This window comes from Sciurus vulgaris, assembly GCF_902686455.1.
Source record: "Sciurus vulgaris genome assembly, chromosome: 16".
Classification (NCBI taxonomy): Eukaryota; Metazoa; Chordata; class Mammalia; order Rodentia; family Sciuridae; genus Sciurus; species Sciurus vulgaris.
In genome coordinates, this window is record NC_136477.1 from 57,393,736 (window position 1) to 57,413,483 (window position 19,748).

At 42.9% G+C, this 19,748-nt stretch overlaps 2 protein-coding genes across 6 annotated transcripts in view; both read left to right on the top strand.

The window, feature by feature from the left end:
* Nucleotides 1-19,748, top strand: part of PTPRG (protein tyrosine phosphatase receptor type G) — a 718,545-nt gene that overhangs the window by 565,705 nt on the left and 133,092 nt on the right. The gene's annotated exons all lie outside the window — the stretch shown is intronic.
* Nucleotides 10,691-11,887, top strand: LOC306647034 (prothymosin alpha-like). The gene has a single exon (XM_079116025.1). The coding sequence runs from the start codon at nucleotides 10,853-10,855 to the stop codon at nucleotides 11,183-11,185; it is 333 nt and encodes a 110-aa protein (XP_078972151.1). The 5' UTR covers nucleotides 10,691-10,852; the 3' UTR covers nucleotides 11,186-11,887.

Here is a 19,748-nt window from a genome sequence, read left to right on the forward strand (position 1 = left end):
GCCATACTTCACAGTTGGTCATTAGGGTCTGCCTTAGAGCAGGTGCCAAGATGGAATTTGTTAAATGCAAGAGTGACGCCTGGAAAGAGAAAGGGGATCGGAAGCAGGAGTAGCTGGGAGGCTGTTCAGACTACCGAGCAGGTCGGACACCTCTGGGAGGAGAGAGGCAAGTGAGGAGAAGTGGCCAGAGGCAGCTCCATGAAAGTCCTGGCCAGGGCATCAGGAGCCAGAGCCAAGGCTGCCCCCACCCACCGGGGATGGGCAGGAACGGCCCAGCTCCCGTTGCTCACTGTGTACAGCCTTGGACTGGAGCATCCTGGTATTTGGCCTCAGGGTGGGCACTGGTGGGTCAAGAAGGTGCAGCTTGTCCCTGGAAGGAAGATCTCCACTGCTGTCCCCCCGCTGGTAGAGTTCTCCATTGTCCTCCCAGAGAACCTGCCTGATCACACTCCTGAAGTGTTTTCTTCTTGGTGCTCCTCCCTTCTCAAACACTCAGCGATTCTTATGAACACTGCTGTCTGGTTCCCTCCAGAGTTACCGAGTTTCTAATGTGAGCACACCACAAAGCTGGCCACAGTGTGCAGATCCCCCTCCTGGAGTTTGCAAACTCTTGGTGGAAACCCACAGTTAAGCAGGTGATGGGATTAAAGAATGGGAAGCAACAGACTTCACTCAGACTTGGGGGTTTGAAGGTGTCTCAAAGTGACCAATAAGACCTAAAGAAAGCCTGGGAAAAGGAAACTTAGGTGGGATCCAGGCACCACCAATGTGGTGCTGGTGGCTCAGGATGTGGTGCATCTGGGACTCTGAGCTCTGTGACCTTGCTTCTCTGGTGCTAGTGAGAGATGCCCTAGAAGCCTCTTGGCCCCATGAAGTGCTATTTCTTATGTGTTCCTTTTTTGTGTGTCCATTGCGAACATTACAGAGTAGAACACCAGGCAGAAATATGGAGATAGTGGAATGAAATAATCTGCCCTTGGTTCCCTTTGCATCTGTTGATCCACAGAGGAAGAGATGGAAACCCTAAAATGTGTTTTTATTTCCTTTGTCCTACCACCATCACCCATTGGAGAGGAGAGATTTAGGGACAAATTGTGAATGCAGTACACTGCGCCAAAGTCATTTGCATGGTTTCTCCTTTGCAAGAAGCAGCCCTTATGAGTGGCCATGTGTCTCATGTAAACTTTGCTTCCTAAGAACTGAGTCTAGTCCCCATTCGCTTAAACCGTCCCCTCTTGTGTTGTACCATAGATTGAATCCAGAGGCACTTAACCAATGAGTCACATCTCCAGCCCTTTTTATGTTTTTTTGTGAGACAGGGTCTTGCTGAGTTGCGCAGGGCCTCACTAAGTTGCTGAGGCTGGCTTTGAACTTTTGATCCTCCTGCCTCAGCCTCCCGAGTTGCTGGAATTATAGGCATGTGCCACCGCATCTGGCTAAAAACCAATTCTATAAAAAAAATAGAAAGATTTCTTTTTTAAAGCAAACTGTTTGTGAACAGACAAAGAATCATTGTCTTTCTTTGTAGCTAGTTTTACCCAATTGGACAGTGCTAAGAAGGTCATTTAAAAATAAGTGTATACATTTTTTTTTTTTTTCTGATTTTTGGATTATATGCTTTCTAGTCCTCTTCATAGCACCCACACAAAGAATTACCAGTGGTCTGTGTGGTGGTGTGCATACTCTCAAAAGCCATTGAGACACTAACCACTCTGCCATGTCAATCATCTAAAGGAGATCACTTTTTTATTTCTGAAAGGAAACTCGCTAGTGGTGGTTATTTGGTCGAGGAGCTTTGTCTATTTGTCCTTCTTTCCAGTGGCCCCTCTTGCCTTCCTGTTCCCCTTCCACTGGACCTGCCACCTGTGTAAGTTGGAGGCAGAATACTTTCTCCCTCAGGAAATGTGGGGGGACAGTTAGAAATTGCCTCCAACCAGGCCAAATCTCCCACCGGTCATTTTGAAACAGCAGCTGACCCTTTACTCCTTCCCTTCTTCCCCTAGCTTTTCCAAGAAAACTATCATTGAAAGAACAAATAAATTGTCACTGAGAACACCCTTCTTATAATGTCCCCAAATGAGACTCTTGAGAGCTTTTCCTGTCAAAAAAGGCAGTCAGGGCTGGGACAAGATCAAAACTTACAGAATAGTTTCTCTGACTTACCAGTTTATTGCCTGGGCTCACCTTGGTGGTATTTCTGCCATTTCCCCCGCTGCCCAGGGGCAAGGATAGTCTCCTACCAAATCTACTGACAAAGCCTAGGTTAGCTGGAGTCATCACAGGCCTCTGTAGAGAGGGAAGGGACGCAAGAAAGTATATTTGCAAATATAAATCAACTGTTCCACCAAGTTTTTCCAGGTAGTGCTAAGAGTGGGTGCTTCCCACTTCTTTTTTTTTTTTTTTTTTTTTTTCCATTTCCCTATCACACCTGCCAGGACTGAGGTTTCTACCATAAAGAGGTGGGAGATCCTTGGAGTCCTTCTGAAGCAGCAAGTAGACTTCAGCTCACATCGTGGTAGTGGCAGGATGAACCCATTTAGGAAGAAACCAGCCCTCTGCTGTAGGTGATATAATACAGTACCTTTGAAAGTCACCATCACACATCTGCCCTGTCCTCCCAGCTGGTAATTTCATGTGTAGATGTGCACCTTGAGAGATGTGCCTGTAGAAAAGACTTGTGCATATGAACTTTGTTTCTACTGGCCCCAAAGTGGAGCAGAAAGATACAGGTTGTGGTATATTCATACAGTGGAATATATTATGCAGCAATTAAAAGTGACAAACTACTGATTTGCTCAAAAACTAAAGCACTCACACTACATAGCCCCATTTATGTAAAGTTTAAGAACAGGCCAAACCAGCTCATGGCATTAAAAGTCAGAATAGTGGAGTTGAAAAGGGCCTCAAGGGAATTTTCATGATTGACAAAAATATTATATATCTTGATCCAAAGGATGATGACATTGATGTAATAAAAATTTACTTCATGGTCCCCTTTGATTGGTGCATTTGACTATTTGTAAAATAGAGACTAGTCCATATATATGTATTAAACACTGATTTCTCAAAGCTCTCCCATCTATGGAGCTTAAAAAATAATCTTAGCAGCATGCATGAGAGTGTCAAACGTTAAAAATGCGACAAGTCACGCACCAGCAAGTATTTGTATGCCAGAAACTCTCATGGTTGCTGTGAAATGATCACTTAGCAAGACCTGTCTTTGAAAGCACTTGGGAGTATCCAGTTATGTTGGTCCAAGAATCCCACTCCTATGTGTGCTCCTAGAGAAAATCAGATATAATATAGATGCGCCCAGAGATGTGTCCAAGAATGTTTGTGGCATTGTTTATTTCTAATTGCCCAAACCTAAAAATGCCTTAGAAGCCCATCATTAGCAGACTGGATAAAGATGACTTTGTATAGTCATATGATGGAAAGGAACAGACAGCTCAGTGACATGGTGCACCCAAGAAACACAGTTTAGAATGTGGAACAAGATTCTGAAGAATATATTGCATATTCTGCAACATGAGGTTGAAAATGAGAAAACTTAAGCTATAATGTTTAGGGGCCTGGGGAGTAAAACTAAAAGGAAAACCAGTGATGGTTATTTTGAAATGGGAATGGCGGTGACTACTTGGGGGTGGGATGGGATAGGGAGGAAGGACTAGCCCAGTGGGCAGGGAATCTCTCCAGTTCCGAGTGGAGGCCCCACACCAGGGTTGAACCCCGGGGTGCTTAACCACTGAGCCACATTCCCAGCCCTTTTTTTTTTTTTTATATCTTATTCAGAGACAGGGTCTCACTGAGTTGTTTGGGACTTCACTAAATTGCTGAGGCTGGCTTTGAACTTGAGATCCTTCTGCCTCAGCCTCCAGAGCTGCTGGGATTACAGGTGTGCTCCACCTCACCGGGCACTGCGCATTTGTGTTTTGCATACCTTTTTTCATGTGAATTTCATTTCACAATCAAAGGAGACAGTGATTAGCATGAGAAAATAAAAGATGGAGACAGTAAGCTCCTGTGGGACACATGGAGTACCATGTGGCCTCACAGTGAGCAAAGAGGCAAGAGCCACCACACTTTACTAAAAACTTTACGGTAACAGCCCTTGACAGGCTGTTTGTCATTTGTGCTAATTGATTCCTGGCCAATGAAAGAACTGCGCCTGCTCAGGATTGTATCATTAAGAGATGACTTTGGATGCCAATATGTCCTCGTGGAGTTGAGAAGAAGGAACTTGGCAGCAAAGGGGTGGGGTGACAGGTCTGGAAACGAAAGGCCCCTTGCTGCTTCTGTGCTGTTGTGAGCTTGCCCTGCAAGGGGAAGGGCCTAATTAGCCCTAATTAGCATCACTGAATCCTCCAGAAACCTCTGATATAACTGCCTTGGTCTACAAAGTAGAGACAGGCACAAAAACCAGGCAGTGGCTGGCAGCTTGCCCCAGAGTCACACCCAGAGAAGCCACTCAGCCCAGGTCAAACCAAGCTATTCATGATCTTTCGATTCTTATGACTCCCAATCTGCCTCCCCTTATTCCTTTGCCAGGTCCCCACCCACTTTTTTTTCAGTATGGACTGAGTGTCATCAAATGGTCTCTGTTGAAGGAGCAAGTGAAAAGGTACAGTTCTATTTCTCTCTATTTTTTTTAAATGAGACTAGAGATTGAACCCAGGGCCTTGTGCATGCCAGGCCAGTGCTTTGCCTCTGAACTACATTGTCAGCGAGATCACAGGACCATAATCTGTGATTGGTCCTCTGGCACCATTGTAACTGTCACCAGTGATTAAAAAGTCTGAGACTAAATGGGTAGACTTCCTGAAAATATCTTGCAAGGACTTTGGAAAAAGAAAACAAATTCTGGAACAGGGAACTTCCAGAAAAACACTAACTCAGTAGACAGAAATGGTGATCTGCCTAAAGTGCCTTGTTTTCTCTGATGTAAATGTATTTATAAGAACAGGGGAAAAAAAAAAAAAAAAAAAAAGGAAAGGGTAATCTGTCAAATAATCCAACAGCAAGAAGAGCAGAGAAATGAGTTGATGTAGTTTGAAGCGTTCTTCCCTGTTGTTTGCACATGAACTTTAAGCTCCTTTAACCATAGAATCTGTTCCTCCTCCCACCCATCAAATGCCTAGTAAGTACTAAGGGTGAAAGGAAGATTCCCCCTTGCCCTTGGGAAAGTTTTATTAGTCTCATGGAGAATTCTTCTTTTCTTTCTTTTTTTTCTTTTCTCCTTTTATGTCCTATCCATTCTTGGTTCTGAAAAGACCCATGTTACTTCTCTGCAAAAGTAATTTCATAGGCTCACATCTTCATGGTCCCACATCTTGTTTTTGTGAATAAAGTTTTATTGTTCAGCAACATTCATTTCTTTATATATGGTCTGTGGGTACTTTTGTGGCAGAGTTAGTGGGTATGACTCTATGGCCTACAAAGCCTGCAATATTTACTTGCTGGCCCTTTACAGAAAAAGTTCACCCCCTGCCTCATCTGTCTGGTAGCTATTGTGGTTGTTCTGCTAAACAGTGTTGCCCTCACCAAGTGGTTTGTTAATGTTGGGACAAGAGGACTATCACTCAGGTCATTGCTCCTCTTCGATGGACTCCACAGAGATTGGCTTCAGTTTTGATCTTGACCATATCATCATATAAATTCTGAATGAGTGAATGAATTGTCTATTTTCATCTTTATCTTAAAGAAGGAAACTGTTGAAATTGTTTTCTCCCTTTTGTACAGGAAAACCAATACTAAGCTATCTACTGCAGACTGATAATTTCAAACACAGAAACACGCAACAGAATTTCCTGTTTGAAATTTATGCTTCAAGCATTAATTACATGGAACTTTCCTGAAGTGTGCTATAAATAGGCAGTACCCGAGTTCCAACTCCTTGGCTCATGCCCTTTAAAATGGATCCAGGAAGGACTGATGCTTATCGGGATGCTTTTGATCTCAAAATCTTCTAGAAACAGGCATACTTAAGCCATTTCCACAGTTTCCTGGATTTCGGTGTATCAAAATCACGACCATAGTTGTGAGCTATTTCCAGTTCTTTCCTTAGCCAAGGCCAGGAAATAGGATGCTGTGCAACTTCTATTATCACATACAGCATTGTTCACAGTAATGCTAAGACATAAAAAGACTTCAAAAGTGATTTCTGTAAGTTTGATTTGAATTTGAGGCAGGTTCTCATCCATCTAGCATTCTTTGTTAATAGTTTATTATTTGAACATGATGATAGGAGGCCAGGAAGATGCCTTCTCCTGTTTACTTTAACAAAATGTGAAACACAAAGAATTTAAAAATACATCTCCAGGGATCTGCTTGCTAAGTTCTTGGAGCTACCAGGAGTGGTTTTCTTTCCTTGATTTCATGCTGTCTTTATCTCACGATGTAGGACAGGCACTGTCACCCAGTGGCCCAGGACACAGGCTCTGGCTTTCAGTATCATTCCTGATCTTGTCTAGTGGTACAATCTGCACAAACCACTTAACCTCTTTGTGCCTTGGTTTTGCCCATTGTATGAGGAGGTGATAATAGTGTGACTTTATGGCTTCTCCTGGGGATTTTCCTTTTTTTTTTTTTTTTTTTTTTTTTTTTTGCGATCAAGGGAAAGAGCAATGGACTCTAAAAAAAAAAAAAATGGGTGAAAGGAAGAAGCAACTACCCAGGTGCCCTGTGAACAGTTCTGTCCATCCCAGCAGCACACAGTGAGATAAGGATTCTCAGTTCCATTGTATAGATAGGCAAACTGAGATTTTGGTGAGATGAGCTCATTTTCCTCAGCTCACAGTGTACCATCATGTGGACCCAGTTTTTTGTTTTGTTTTGTTTTGGGTCAGAGGAGCTCAGAGATGCATTTTCTTTCTCTTCTGCTGGGCTAGCTTCTGACTTCTGGCATTGACCAACTTCCAGATTATTGTCAAAATCACTTAATTCTTGCGTGTCTTATGTCTCCTTTGTGAATTAGCTCATCGACTAGTGTCAAAAGGAAGCTGAAAGAATGCACACATCATGTCAGCAGTGATCATCAGAACCTGGTAGGGGAGACAGGTAGATGCTGGAACTGCTCTGTGGGGAGGGTGGGGTTGTGTCACTGTAGGACTTCATGTCACTTAAGTGTCATGTTCATTTCCTTAATTGTTGATGAGGCAGTGATCTTCGTGCACTTTCTCCTTGGAAATATTGTGTCAACCTATATTCATGCATTAACCCTTATGTCTAGGTGCCACACTTGGTCAACGGAAACCATTAATAAAGTCAGGGAGGCTCAGTGCCTTTGAATTAGGGAAGGGTGGTTATATCATGATCTTGGATACATCTCTTGGGACACTTGAATTTGGGGTTCTGATTTTTTTTTTTTTTTTTTTTTTGGCACCAGGGATTGAACCCAGGGGTGCTTAACCACTGAGCCACATCCCCAGCTCCCCTCCCCACCTATTACATTTTATTTAGAGACGGTCTCACTGAGTTGCTGAGGCTGGCTTTGAACTTGTGATCCTTCTGCCTCCGCCTCCCGAGTTGCTGGGATTACAAGCGTACACCACTGTGTCCAGCTTCAAAAATTGCTTACCTGCTCTTTGTTTAAAACCAGGGATCAACAAACTTTCTCTGAAAGGGGACTGATAGCAAATATTTTAGACTTTGCCAACTGTATATTTTTTTTCAACAACTCTATGTTTCTAGTCCCAAAGCAGTGAGATGATACATAAACAAATAGGCATGGCTGTGTTCCAGTAAAACTTAATTTTAAATGGGCACAAGGCCAAATTTGGCCCCCGAGCCATAGTTCGCATAGTTTGACTTAGGAGTTTCTTAGTGACTTGATTTGATTCATTTCTTTCAGCCATTATAAAACACTGTCTGGGAATCAGTCAGGAAAGTTGTCCTGCTGTAATAGAGCCCCAGCCTGGTAAGAGACTGGTACTAACCACTTACATAGACTGCAAATTAGACCTGGGTCTGTTCACCTGTGACCTTGAGGGAGTTCTCAGTCCTCCTTAGAAGGTTGCTGCCTGCTTCCCACATTATGAGAGACCTCATTTAGAGAATGTGGAATGGAGTCTTGGGGTGCAGGCCAGTGAAGGGTAAACTGAGTGGAGAACCCAGTCTTTTTTTTGGAGGAGGGCTGGGATTGAACTCAGAGACAACTCAACCCCTGAGCCACATCCAAGCCCTATTTTGTACTTTATCTAGAGACAGGGTCTCACTGAGTTGCTTAGCACTTGCTAAATTGCTGAGGCTGGCTTTGAACTCATGATCCTCCTGCCTCAGCCTCCAGAGTCCCTGGGATTACAGGAGTGCGCAACTGCACCCAACTTGGAGAGTCCAGTCTTTATCAACAGATGAAAGTTAATGCTGCTGCCTGCTCCTGTGAGCATCTTTCACCACGGTCACATAGAACAAACTCTCCACCCATCTTCCACTAGACTCATAAAGCCATTGAGAACTTATGTTGTTAATCCCATTGAATCTTATCCTGATCTGATCCTCATCAATTCTTAGTTCTTTCTCTTAAGAATTCTAAAATTAGGATGTATCTTTGAGTTGATATCAAGTCATGGTTTAATGAGCAACATGTAACTTTACATTGACGGGTTTTGAAATAAAGAAGCATCTTGTGGCTGATGTTGACTTAGATACTGAAGAAATGGAGTATCTAGAATTACAGGTTATGCACCAACTGCTACTATGTGCTTGTTTTTCTCTTTTTCTTATGCCTGTTCAGTACCTACTTCGTTCTGGGAACAAAGAATTTTAGCTGCTGCGTGTACACAGAGGTCTTGGCTCTGGTGTATTAATTGGGCTGTTGGAATAGACAGAAACTGGAAAGGAAATGAATGAAGTAGGTAGACATAGGTAGTAGATAGCAGAGGGGACATCCCTGGGTGGGCGCTCAGGCAATGGTGTTTAAGCAGAGACCAAATGAGTATGCCAAGATATCATCATGTGATGGGTGGAAGGGAAGCACCGTAGGCAGAGAAAGCAAGTAGGTAACAAGGGCGAGAGAGGAAGAGACAGGCACAAAGGTAGGCAGGACCTCGGGAGCACTGCAAGGGGTTTAGATTTCATTCTAAATGAACTGAGGAGGCTCTGGAAGACTTCAAGTCGAGCAGTGTCAGTATTCATTTTCTGTTTTAAAAAGCTAAAAAAAAAAAAAAAAAAAGAGTCCTCATTGAGCTGATCATGTTTACATCTTCTGCAGGTGATCCACCAAGAGCCCAGGGTTATATAATGAGGTACTAGAAAGAGCCCAGTGCTGGTTGTCAGAGACCCAGAATCCTGCTAATGTTGCTGTGTGGTCTCTGGCAGTCTCTTTCCCTCTCTGAACCTCATTTTATTTATTTGTAAAATGAATCGGAACCAGTGTCCTTTGGGGACTCCAAAGACTGTGTCTCCTGACTGCATTTATTCCCTAGTCCCTTTGCTCTCCACACTTCTCTGTGGTTCTTGGATGACTTCCCTAGCATCACCTCATCGTGACTTCAGCCTGGTGCTTGTTCCTGGAGTCACTCATGAAGCCTTGTAGAAGCTTGCTTCTTGAACACGGGACAGCCGCATTTCCATTCCCATCATGTGCTCCTTAAGAAACATGAAGAGATGACATGCTTTGATCACCAGGAACTAGTTATACAGAGTGGATATTATTGCTTGTATTTAGATCATAAATTCCCTCACTCTGGCTCCCCTGGGGAGGCCCCTCACCATCTTAATTATAATCTCATACTTTCAGGGCTGGGGTTGTGGCTCAATGGTAGAGTGCTTGCCTAGAATATGTGAGGCCCTGGGTTCAATCCTCACATAAAAAAATAATAATATAAAGGTATTGTGTCCATCTGCAACTAAAAATTTTTTTAAAAATAATAATAATCTCATACTTTCCAATCTCCCCCATGCTGCGCTCCTAAACCCCTAGGTCTGGTCTGCAGGCTCTGTCCTTATTTCCTGCTTCCCACCTTTGTGCTTGTCCTGCCCTTCTGTCACCAGCTGTCAGACCTAGGAACTCCTCCCAGGTCACACAGCGTGAGCATGGCAGGTCCAGACTCAACCTCATGTCCAGTGTTTCCCTCTGCTCTGTGTCCTTTTCAGTTTTTAGCCACATCATTGATTATATATAGCTAGCTTGTGATTTGCCTCCTTGAACTTGTTAAATTGGGGGCTTTGGACTCTTCCTGCTCTTTCTTACTCATGGCTCCCCAGTCACACACTAGGAAGAGTGAGTTCCTTTGCACTGGCTTTTCTCTGCCAGCAGTATTCTCCCAGGTAGCTTCAGGGCTCTTGCTTCCTTACCGCGCCCAATCTTTAAATCAGAAGCTTCCTTCTCAAAGAGCTGGCCCTTAAACTGTTTTCAAAACAGTGATCAGGATGGACCTTGTTGGCAAATACGAAGATGTTGCCTGCAGCAGAGGAGCATTAGTCCTGACCCCAGCCATGAGTGAAATAGTAAAAAACGGTTCCAGGCAGAACCAAGAGCCAGTGCAAAGGCTCTGGGGTAGTACACCCATGGAACACAGAGACCAGGGTGGCTGTATCTAAGAATCAGAAAGGAGACGTGAATGAGCCTGCAGAAAATCTAGGAGTCCATTGACAAGAGTTTTCCTAGAAACCGTCTCCTCCAGCATTGGTCCCAGGACCAGCTGCAGCAACATCATTAAAATCAGAATCTCCCCCACTGGCTGCTCTGAAAAGCCATCTCTGCATTGTTCCTGGGTTCAGCTCCTCGCTCGCCGCAACCACCTCCGCCGCGCGCCTCCTCCGCCGCCGCGGACTCCGGCAGCTTTGTCGCCAGAGTCCCTGAACTCCCGTTTCCTCTTTAGCCCACTGCATCGGCTCACCGGCGTGCCCCACCATGTCAGACGCGGCCGTGGACACCAGCTCCGAGATCACCACCAAGGACTTAAAGGAGAAGAAGGAAGTTGTGGAGGAGGCAGAGAATGGAAGAGATGCCCCTGCTAATGGGAATGCTAATGAGGAAAATGGGGAGCAGGAGGCTGACAATGAGGTAGATGAAGAAGAGGAAGAGGGTGGTGAGGAAGAGGAGGAGGAGGAGGAAGGTGATGGCGTGGAAGAGGATGGAGACGAAGATGAGGAGGCTGAGGCAGCTGCAGGCAAACGGGCAGCTGAAGATGACGAGGATGATGATGTTGATACCAAGAAGCAGAAGACCGATGAGGATGAGTAGACAGCGAAAAAGGAAAAGTTAGACTAAAAATAAAAGGCCGCCGTGACCTATTCACCCTCCACTTCCCGTCTCAGAATCTAAACGTGGTCACCTTGGAGTAGAGAGGCCCGGCCGCCTACCCACCGCGGGCCGTGCCGCCCGCAGGTGACACGCGCTCTCCACCACCCAACCAAACCACAACGTGGATTTGCAACAGGGGAGGAAAAAAAAAAAGAACCAAAACTTCCAAGGCCCTGCTTTTTTTCTTAAAAGTACTTTAAAAAAGGAAAATTTGTTTGTATTTTTTATTTACATTTTATATTTTTGTACATATTGTTAGGGGTCAGCCATTTTCAATGATCTCGGATGACCAAACCAGCCTTTGGAGCGTTCTCTGTCCTACTTCTGACTTTACTTGTGGTGTGACCATGTTCATTATAATCTCAAAGGAGAAAAAAAACCTTGTAAAAAAAGCAAAAACAACAACAAAAAAACAATCTTATTCCGAGCATTCCAGTAACTTTTTTTGTGTATGTACTTTAGCTGTACTATAAGTAGTTGGTTTGTATGAGATGGTTAAAAAGGCCAAAGATAAAAAGGTTTCTTTTTTTTTTTTTTTTTTTTCTTTTTTTGTCTATGAAGTTGCTGTTTATTTTTTTGGCCTGTTTGATGTATGTGTGAAACAATGTTGTCCAACAATAAACCGGAATTTTATTTTGCTGAGTTGTTCTAACAAAAAAAAAAAAAAAAATCAGAATCTCAGTCCTTACCCCAGACCTAGCAGATCAGAAGTCACATCAAATCAAGCTTTGCAGGGACTTGTGTGCATATGAAAGTTTGAGCAGCATTGTCATGAATCTTCCTCCATTTAGTGCAAGTCAGGGCCCAGTTCTTTCCTGTCTGTTCCTCCCTCTCCAACCTGAAGACTGGTCCTTCTTCCAGCATCTTAAGCTTTTAAGAAAAAATGAATTGCTTTTCCTTAAAAAAACAAACGAAAAAAAATTTTAAGAAAATGGGGGGCAGGGAGAAAACCCTGATTAAACTAAACAATCATTATGCTAAAAACAGAAGCTTGTCCTCTCATGCACTTCCCCCAGATTGAGGGTGATGTCCATTTTCTCCCCTTTGGGGGCCCATATTCTGTCCAAACTCTTTCCAGTGTAGTCTGTCGATGACTCTGTGTGTGTGTGTGTGTGTGTGTGTATGTGCGCGCGTGCACGCGCTTGGTGTCTTTCCACATTCTTTTTTTTTTTTAAATCATAAATTTACATAGGGCAATGTTGTTTGATTCATTGTTATTTTTTCCTTCCCCCCACCCCTCCCACCCCTCTTTTCCCTCTATACAGTCCTTCCTTCCTCCATTCTTACCACCCTCCTTATTCCTAACCCTAACCCTAACGCTAACCCCTCCTACCCCCCATTATATGTCCTCATCCGCTTATCAGCGAGATCATTCGTCCTTAGTTTTTTGAGATTGTCTTTCCACATTCTTAATGACCTTGCAAGTTCTTCTATATATTGACTGTTCACCATATAAAGAGCCTTCTCTTTTCCTATGCAACCAAAGCATTGAAAATATTAACTTATTAACACACTGAAAAAATGCAATCAATCAGATGATTATCATCTAATGTTTTAATGATCACATTTTTAATCCAATTACGCATGTTTGAATCTTTCAAATTTTCTTTAATTAAAAATTGCCTCCTGGCACTGCTATCAGAAATAAGAAATTGAACAGAATCAACCAGATAGAATTTAATGTTGAGAGGAAACTGCAAGAATAGCAGGGCCTGTCTGGGTTTAAGGGTTGACCATAGCATTAAAGCCCTTGGACAAAATTTCCTAATTGATAAGAAAAATTTAATCATCTTCAGATAGATCCTGTTTGCATTCAAATAAGGTATTCCTTTTCTAAATAAACCTCCCCTCGCTGATTATTCACATTGTCGTTCAAAATGCTTAAAAATGAAAGACAGAGTTGGGTGAGACGTAGACTACTTAATACAGTGTGTATTTAATATAAAAGTCATGCATTATTCATCTTTGCAATTTGAATAACTTTGAATTTAGCGTCCCTGTTCTTCATCTTTTTCTTTGATGAACAATTAATTATTAAAATATAATATTGTCTGCATACAGCACCCAGGATCCTTAAACGTGGAAGATGAGATTTATTCCTTTTCAATTCTTTTATCTAGGAATGCACAGTACCTGCTTATTATGGCATAATGGAATGAATGGTGGTATAAGTAGAGTATTTCAAATATTTTTCTCAAGTAGTAAGTGGCTGGGATAGGCATGTTTTGAATTCAAATTGCTAATTAGGATTAAAGTTGGGGGAGGAATGCTCTGATTTAGATGGCTATGGAGTCCCACTGTCCTGTAACAGGAGTTATTTATTTATTTATTTACTTACTCATTTAGATGCTGGGGATTGAATCCAGCTCTGTACCACTGAGCCACATCCCAGGCCTTTTTTTTTTATATCTTATTTAGAGACAGGGTCTTGCTGAGTTTCTTAGCACCTCACCAAGTTGCTGAGGCTGACCTTGAACTTGTGATCCTCTGCCTCCGTTTCTGGAGTTGCTGGGATTACAGTTTGTGTGCCACAGCACCCAGCATAACAGGATTTATTTAATAAGCACATCTATACACTTACTCTTTGCCAGGCACTCTCCTAATCTCTTGACTAATGTTAATTCATTGAATAGAACTTCCTTATGAGGTTAGTATCATTATCCCATTTGACAGCTAAAGAAAACAGCTACAGAGAAATTAAGATAATTTGTTGTAGGTTAGACTTCTTAAAAAATATATTTTGAGTTGCAGATGGATACAATAACTTTTTATTCATTATTTTTTTCATTCTTTCACTTATTTTTTATTTATTCATTTATTTTTATGTGGTGCTGAGAATCAAACCCAGTGCCTCACATGTGCTAGCCAAGTGCTCTACCACTGAGCCACAGCCCAGCTCTATAGGTCAGACTTTTTTTTTTTCTTTATGTAATTTTAGTTGTTAATGGACCTTTATTTTGTTCATTTATTTATATGCGGTGCTGAGAATTGAACTCAGTGCCTCACACATGCTAGGTAAGCCCTCCACCCCTGAGCCACAGCCGAGCCCTATGGGTCAGGCTTTTGAGTAGATTGTAGGGATTCAGACCCACAGGCATGGCTCTCGCACTTGTGTTTTGCACTGTCTGCATTTATGACAGTGTTCTTCATTAAGCTTTCACAAGGGCATTCCTCCTCCTTCCCTGGGGCTAGCCTCAGGAGTCTCAGTCTTAGGTCCAGGCAGTTGAGCACCTGTGGTTTACACAGACTTCAAGGATGGTAGTAGAAATTCAAGGCTGCCATTTCAGAAGATGCCCCTACTGTGTAGTTAGGCATTCTGTGCACCCCAAAAGACTGAGCAGGATATGGGATTTTCAGAAGGATTGCTATAAACCGATGTTCTGCTTACTCTCAGAAAAACCAAGGAGCAGAAACACCTCAAGAGTGAATTCTGTATTGTTAATATATTGTTTCAGAACAAATGACCATTTAATGACCGTAAAGTCTAGACATGTGGAACTCCTTTCCTTGCCCCCAAGTCTGGCTGTGGCTTAGCAAGGTGACCTTGGAACACTTAGGGTTCCTTCTTACACTTAGGTAGAAGTAGGGATGGGCCAAACACAGCCTGAAGGCCAAATCCATTCCACTGCCTATTTTTATATGGTCCCTGAGCTAAGAATAGTTTTTACATTTGAGCTCTAGTTAAGTGAAATGCTATGTCCCCCCAAAAGAATTGTATTTTTCTTCTTAAAGAGACATATACTTGGAAAATTGTCCTCAGTTATTATTAGCATTTTAAATATCGTTAATATTGTAGAAGTGGGTTAGTTATATAAGTACCTACATAACATTCTTGAATTTGCCTCTTGCCTGCAAAGCCTAAAATATTTACTATCTGATGCTTTACAGAAAATGCTTGCTAATCCCTGCTTTAAAACAGAGCCAGCCAGCTTGCAATTCATCTGGGCTTGCTCTCAGCCATGTGCTTGCCTTCACAAATCAGGGCTTACAGTGAGCCAGGCACTGTGTTAAGTCCCTTACATCAATTAGCTCCTTAATTGGCACAGCTAACCTAAGGGATATATATATTTCTCATAATTACCATTTTACAGAGCATAGGAGAAGCTCAGAGATGTTATGGCCTTTGCCTAAAGTCACACAGCTGTTAAATATCAGTTGGTTCCAAAACACTTGGAAACTCTTGCCCATACCACTCAGACTGATGGAGAATGTAGCAGACACAGTGTGCACTGGGAATGCAGTTGTTAAAAAATACATGTGCACAAAGCATTCAAGCAAGTACATGGCAAGGCCTTGGTGGATCAGAGGAAGAGTAATAATACATAATTAGGAACGAGGTGAGCGTGGTGACATGTGCTGCTGGTTGGGGCGTTCTAGGTCCTCAATCATTTCCTTAAAACAAGAATTCCATTCAAGTCTGCATTCTTGAATTTTTGACCTTGGGTCTGTTACTTCACCCTGATCCAAAGGTAATGAATTCGGACTAAATTGGTGCTTTTCAGAGCATCCCTGGGTCCCGAACTCAGCCTCAGTCACAATGTCTGTACACTGAGTTGTTAGAATTGATGGACTTCCAGGAAAGATTTTGTTTGAAGAAACCATGCTTTGGCTTCCAAAGCCACTGACCTGGGGCAGCCCAAGCCTTTTCCAGAGACCACAGAGTCCTAAAATCCACACCAGTAATAGTGGTGGAATGAAGAAGCAGTGAAGTCAGGCCCTCATCCGTCCCCCATTGCTGGGTCTTGCACCCTGTCGCTCATTCAATTGCACTTTTTTTTTTTTTTTTGGTACCAGGCATGAACAAAGGGACACTTAACCCCTGAGCCACATCCCCAGCCATTCTTGTATTTTTATTAGAAATAGGGTCTCAATGAGTTGTTTAGGGCCTTGCTAAGTTGCTGAGGCTGGCTTTGAACTCTCAGTCCTCCTACCTCAGCCCTGGAGCTGCTGGGATTACAGGTATGTGCCACTGCACCCAGCTCAATTGCTCCCTTAATGAGTGGAAGGCAGCACATGCCTCTAGAGTCCTTGGGTTGGTCAGAGACAGAGAAGCCCTCATGCATTCATACAGGGGTCTCACTTCTGTCTGCTTCTGCAACAGCCAGATTCATCAGTCTATGCAAGAGCTTATTTGCGGGTCTGATCCTGCTGTACAGTGTTCCCCCTTGAAAGCAAGTCTCCCCCTGTTGGTGCGCCTGGTGTTTCCGCCTTATCTTTTGATGCTCTTCAAAGCGGTGTCCTCTTCCTGAAGGGGGTGTGGTAGTTGGAGCTTTGCTGCAGGGGACCAGCAGGGGTGTTCTCCTGCTTCTGGCGGGATCACACAGCAATTGCAACTCTTACACTGGATCAGAGTCCTAGGGGAAAACTCTGCAGATTGTTCTGAATGTTTGGTCTAGAGCCACTGACCCCAAGGCAGGTTGGTGTGATGCTGACTTCACCTACATCACAAGGGGACAGGAAGGTATTGTTGTGTGTGCAGTTAGTGGTGCCAAGCCCCCTGCATCCCCTGAGTGCTTCAGGCTTCCTGTTGGCTATTTACACAACCCAGGAAGTATAGAGGCCATAATATTTCCTTCTCCTGGCCAAACCAGTCCCAGCCGAGCATGCTTCCTGAGATTTTCCCCATCATTAGGCTGCTGGTAACCAGGTTTAAATTAAAGCTCAGATTTACCAGTGGGTGGAGGAACAATCCTGCTATGTGCAGCCTTTGGTCTAATCTGATTATGGTACCCTATGATCTGCGGACTTTTGCATTTATTAGTTAATAGTTAATTTTTCCTCCAAAAAATTGAAACAAGAATCTGCATTGGTTTTGGAGCTTCATGAATAATGGCTGTTACTGCTCACATATGATCTTGGGGTTCATTATTTAACTTTTCTGTGCCTTGATTCCCACATCTGGAAAGTTGAAGAGCATAGTGATGTGAATTATGATAGGATCATAAACACAATTACCTGGTTTTGCATTCTGGCTCTGTGAATTGGAGATAATCATAGGACAAATTTGGTGAAGTTATACTCAGTATCAAATAAGTCAAAATGAAGAAAGCTTTCACAGTGGGACTTGGCACATAGAGAAAGTGCTGTTTAAAGCTGGGTGTGGTAGTACGTGCCTATATTCCCAGCAGCAAGGATCTCAAGTTCAAAGCCAGCCTCAGCAACTTAGCAAAGCCTCAAGCAACTCAGCAAGACCCTGTCTCTAAATAAAATAAAATAAAAAGGACTGGGGATGTGACTCAGTGATTAAGCGCCTCTGGGTTCAATCCCTGGTACCAAAAAAGAAAACAAGAAAGAAATAAAGAAAATGCTGTTTAAACGTTTGCAGCAAGTAAATAGAATCATGCCTCAGCATTTATAGTAAAATGCAAATCAACATTGTCTTGTCCAGCTAATCTCTTCCAAAAGGAAATTACAGTCATTCTGTTATAGTTGATTTCTACTGGGGTTTTTACATCATCCCCCAGTTACATAGGCCTCTTGAGTCTAGGGATGCATTTGCCCAAATGCCTGCGCTGATTGATCTGCATGAAAGATGGAAGATGAGGGAGAAGATGTGAAGCTTGGAGAAAATATTCTACTAGGCACAGGTACTTCTGTGAGGTCCCCCAGGAGTATCCTGGGAGCCTTGGTGGAAGCCATGTAGAAGCAAAAGCAAAACATTAGCCATACTCTAATAGTCTGTGTGCCTCTTTAACAGGGATGAGGACAGTCTCAGATTTAAATTCAGGACTACATCTCCAGAGATCCAAGTCTAGGAACTAGAACTTTCTTTGACTTGTAAAGGAAGCCGGATGGTCCACAGAGCCTGCTTGGGAGAATTATAAGACAGTGCCAACCTTTATTACACTGCTCCTGTCTGCCTCAGGGCCCTTGCATGTGAGGCTGTTCCCATGTCCAAAATACTCTCCTTTACCTTTCAATTTTCTTCCAGTCAACATTATTTAGTTCCTTTAGTCAGAACAGTCCAGTCCCAGGTGTTAAGATACCTGGTTTGTATCCCAACTTTGCTTCTCCATTGCTCTGTGACATTGGCCAGACCGTAGCTCACTTTCTCATAGCGTTTTCATGAGGTGTCACTGGTGGGTCTCACCTTAAATGTCATTTCTTTGCAAAAACTCCAGAGATTTCATCTCATTCCAGTCAGAATGGCAATCAAAGAATACAAGGAACAATCAATGTTGGCAAGGATGTGGGGAAGAAGGCTCACTCATCCATTGCTGGTAGGACTGCAAATTGGTGCAATTACTCTGGAAAGCAGTATGGAGAGTCCTCGGAACACTTGGAATGGAACCACCCATTTGACCCAGTTATCCCATTCCTAAGTGTTTACCCAAAGGACTTAAAATCAGCATACTACAGTGACACAGCCACATCAATATTTATAGCAGCTCAGTTCACAATACCTAAACTATAGAACCAACTTAGGTGCCCTTCAACAGATGGATGGATAAAGAAAATGTGGTACATATACACAGTGGAATGTTACTGAACTATAAAGAATGAAATTATGGCATTTGCTGGTATATGGATGGAACTTATCATGCTAAGTGAAATAAGCCAATCCCCATAAACCAAAAGCTGAATGTTCTCTCTGATATGTGCATGCTAACACACAATGGTGGAGAAGAGAAGTTCTTTGGATTAGACAGAGGGGAATAAAGAGAAGGGAGAGTGAAGAATAGGAAAGGCATTGGGATAAATCAGACATTACTTCCTATGTTCCTGTATGAGTACATGACCAGTGAAACTCCACATCATATACAACCACAAGAATGGGAAGTTATATTCCATGTATGTATGATGTGTCAAAATACACTCTACTGTCATGTGTATATAAAAAGAACAATTAAAAAAATTTTAAATTGCATTTCTTTTGTTTAAGCAAAGTCATGTTTGTAAAAAAGAAGCAGCCTGTCTCTGGGAACATCATTTTTAAGTTCAGAGCTGTGCCTTGGTTAGGTTTCTCTTTGACTTGGATAGGCCTCAGGTGAACTCATAATGAACTGTAACCAGCTTTGGAATGACTTTTTATTGGCCGATGGTTATCTTTTCACAGCGATTCTCTTATTGTGTCCCAATGTTTACTCCACTGAGCATCAGTTCATAGATCAAGTTGGGTTCTGGTGAAACACCATTACGAACAGGTGGGTTAAACTAAGTCTAGCCCATTTTGTCTCTGCAGGACTTCTCAGAGACTTCTCAGCCTTTGTTTCCAGGGGCTAGGGAGTGACTCACCATTGTTCATTGTCCTTTATTTATTTTTATTTATTTCTTGGTACTAGGGATTGAGCCCAGAGGTACTCTACGCTGAGCTACAACCCCAGCCCTTTTTACTTCTTATTTTGATCCAGAGTCTCACTAAGTAGCTGGGGCTGGCCTCGAACTTGATCCTCCTGCCTCAGCCTCCCAAGTTGCTGGGATTGCAGGCATGTGTCACCGTGCCTAGTAGAATCTGTTCTTTATGAAGTATAGCATGGTACTTGTGTCCTCAGAACACAGTCTG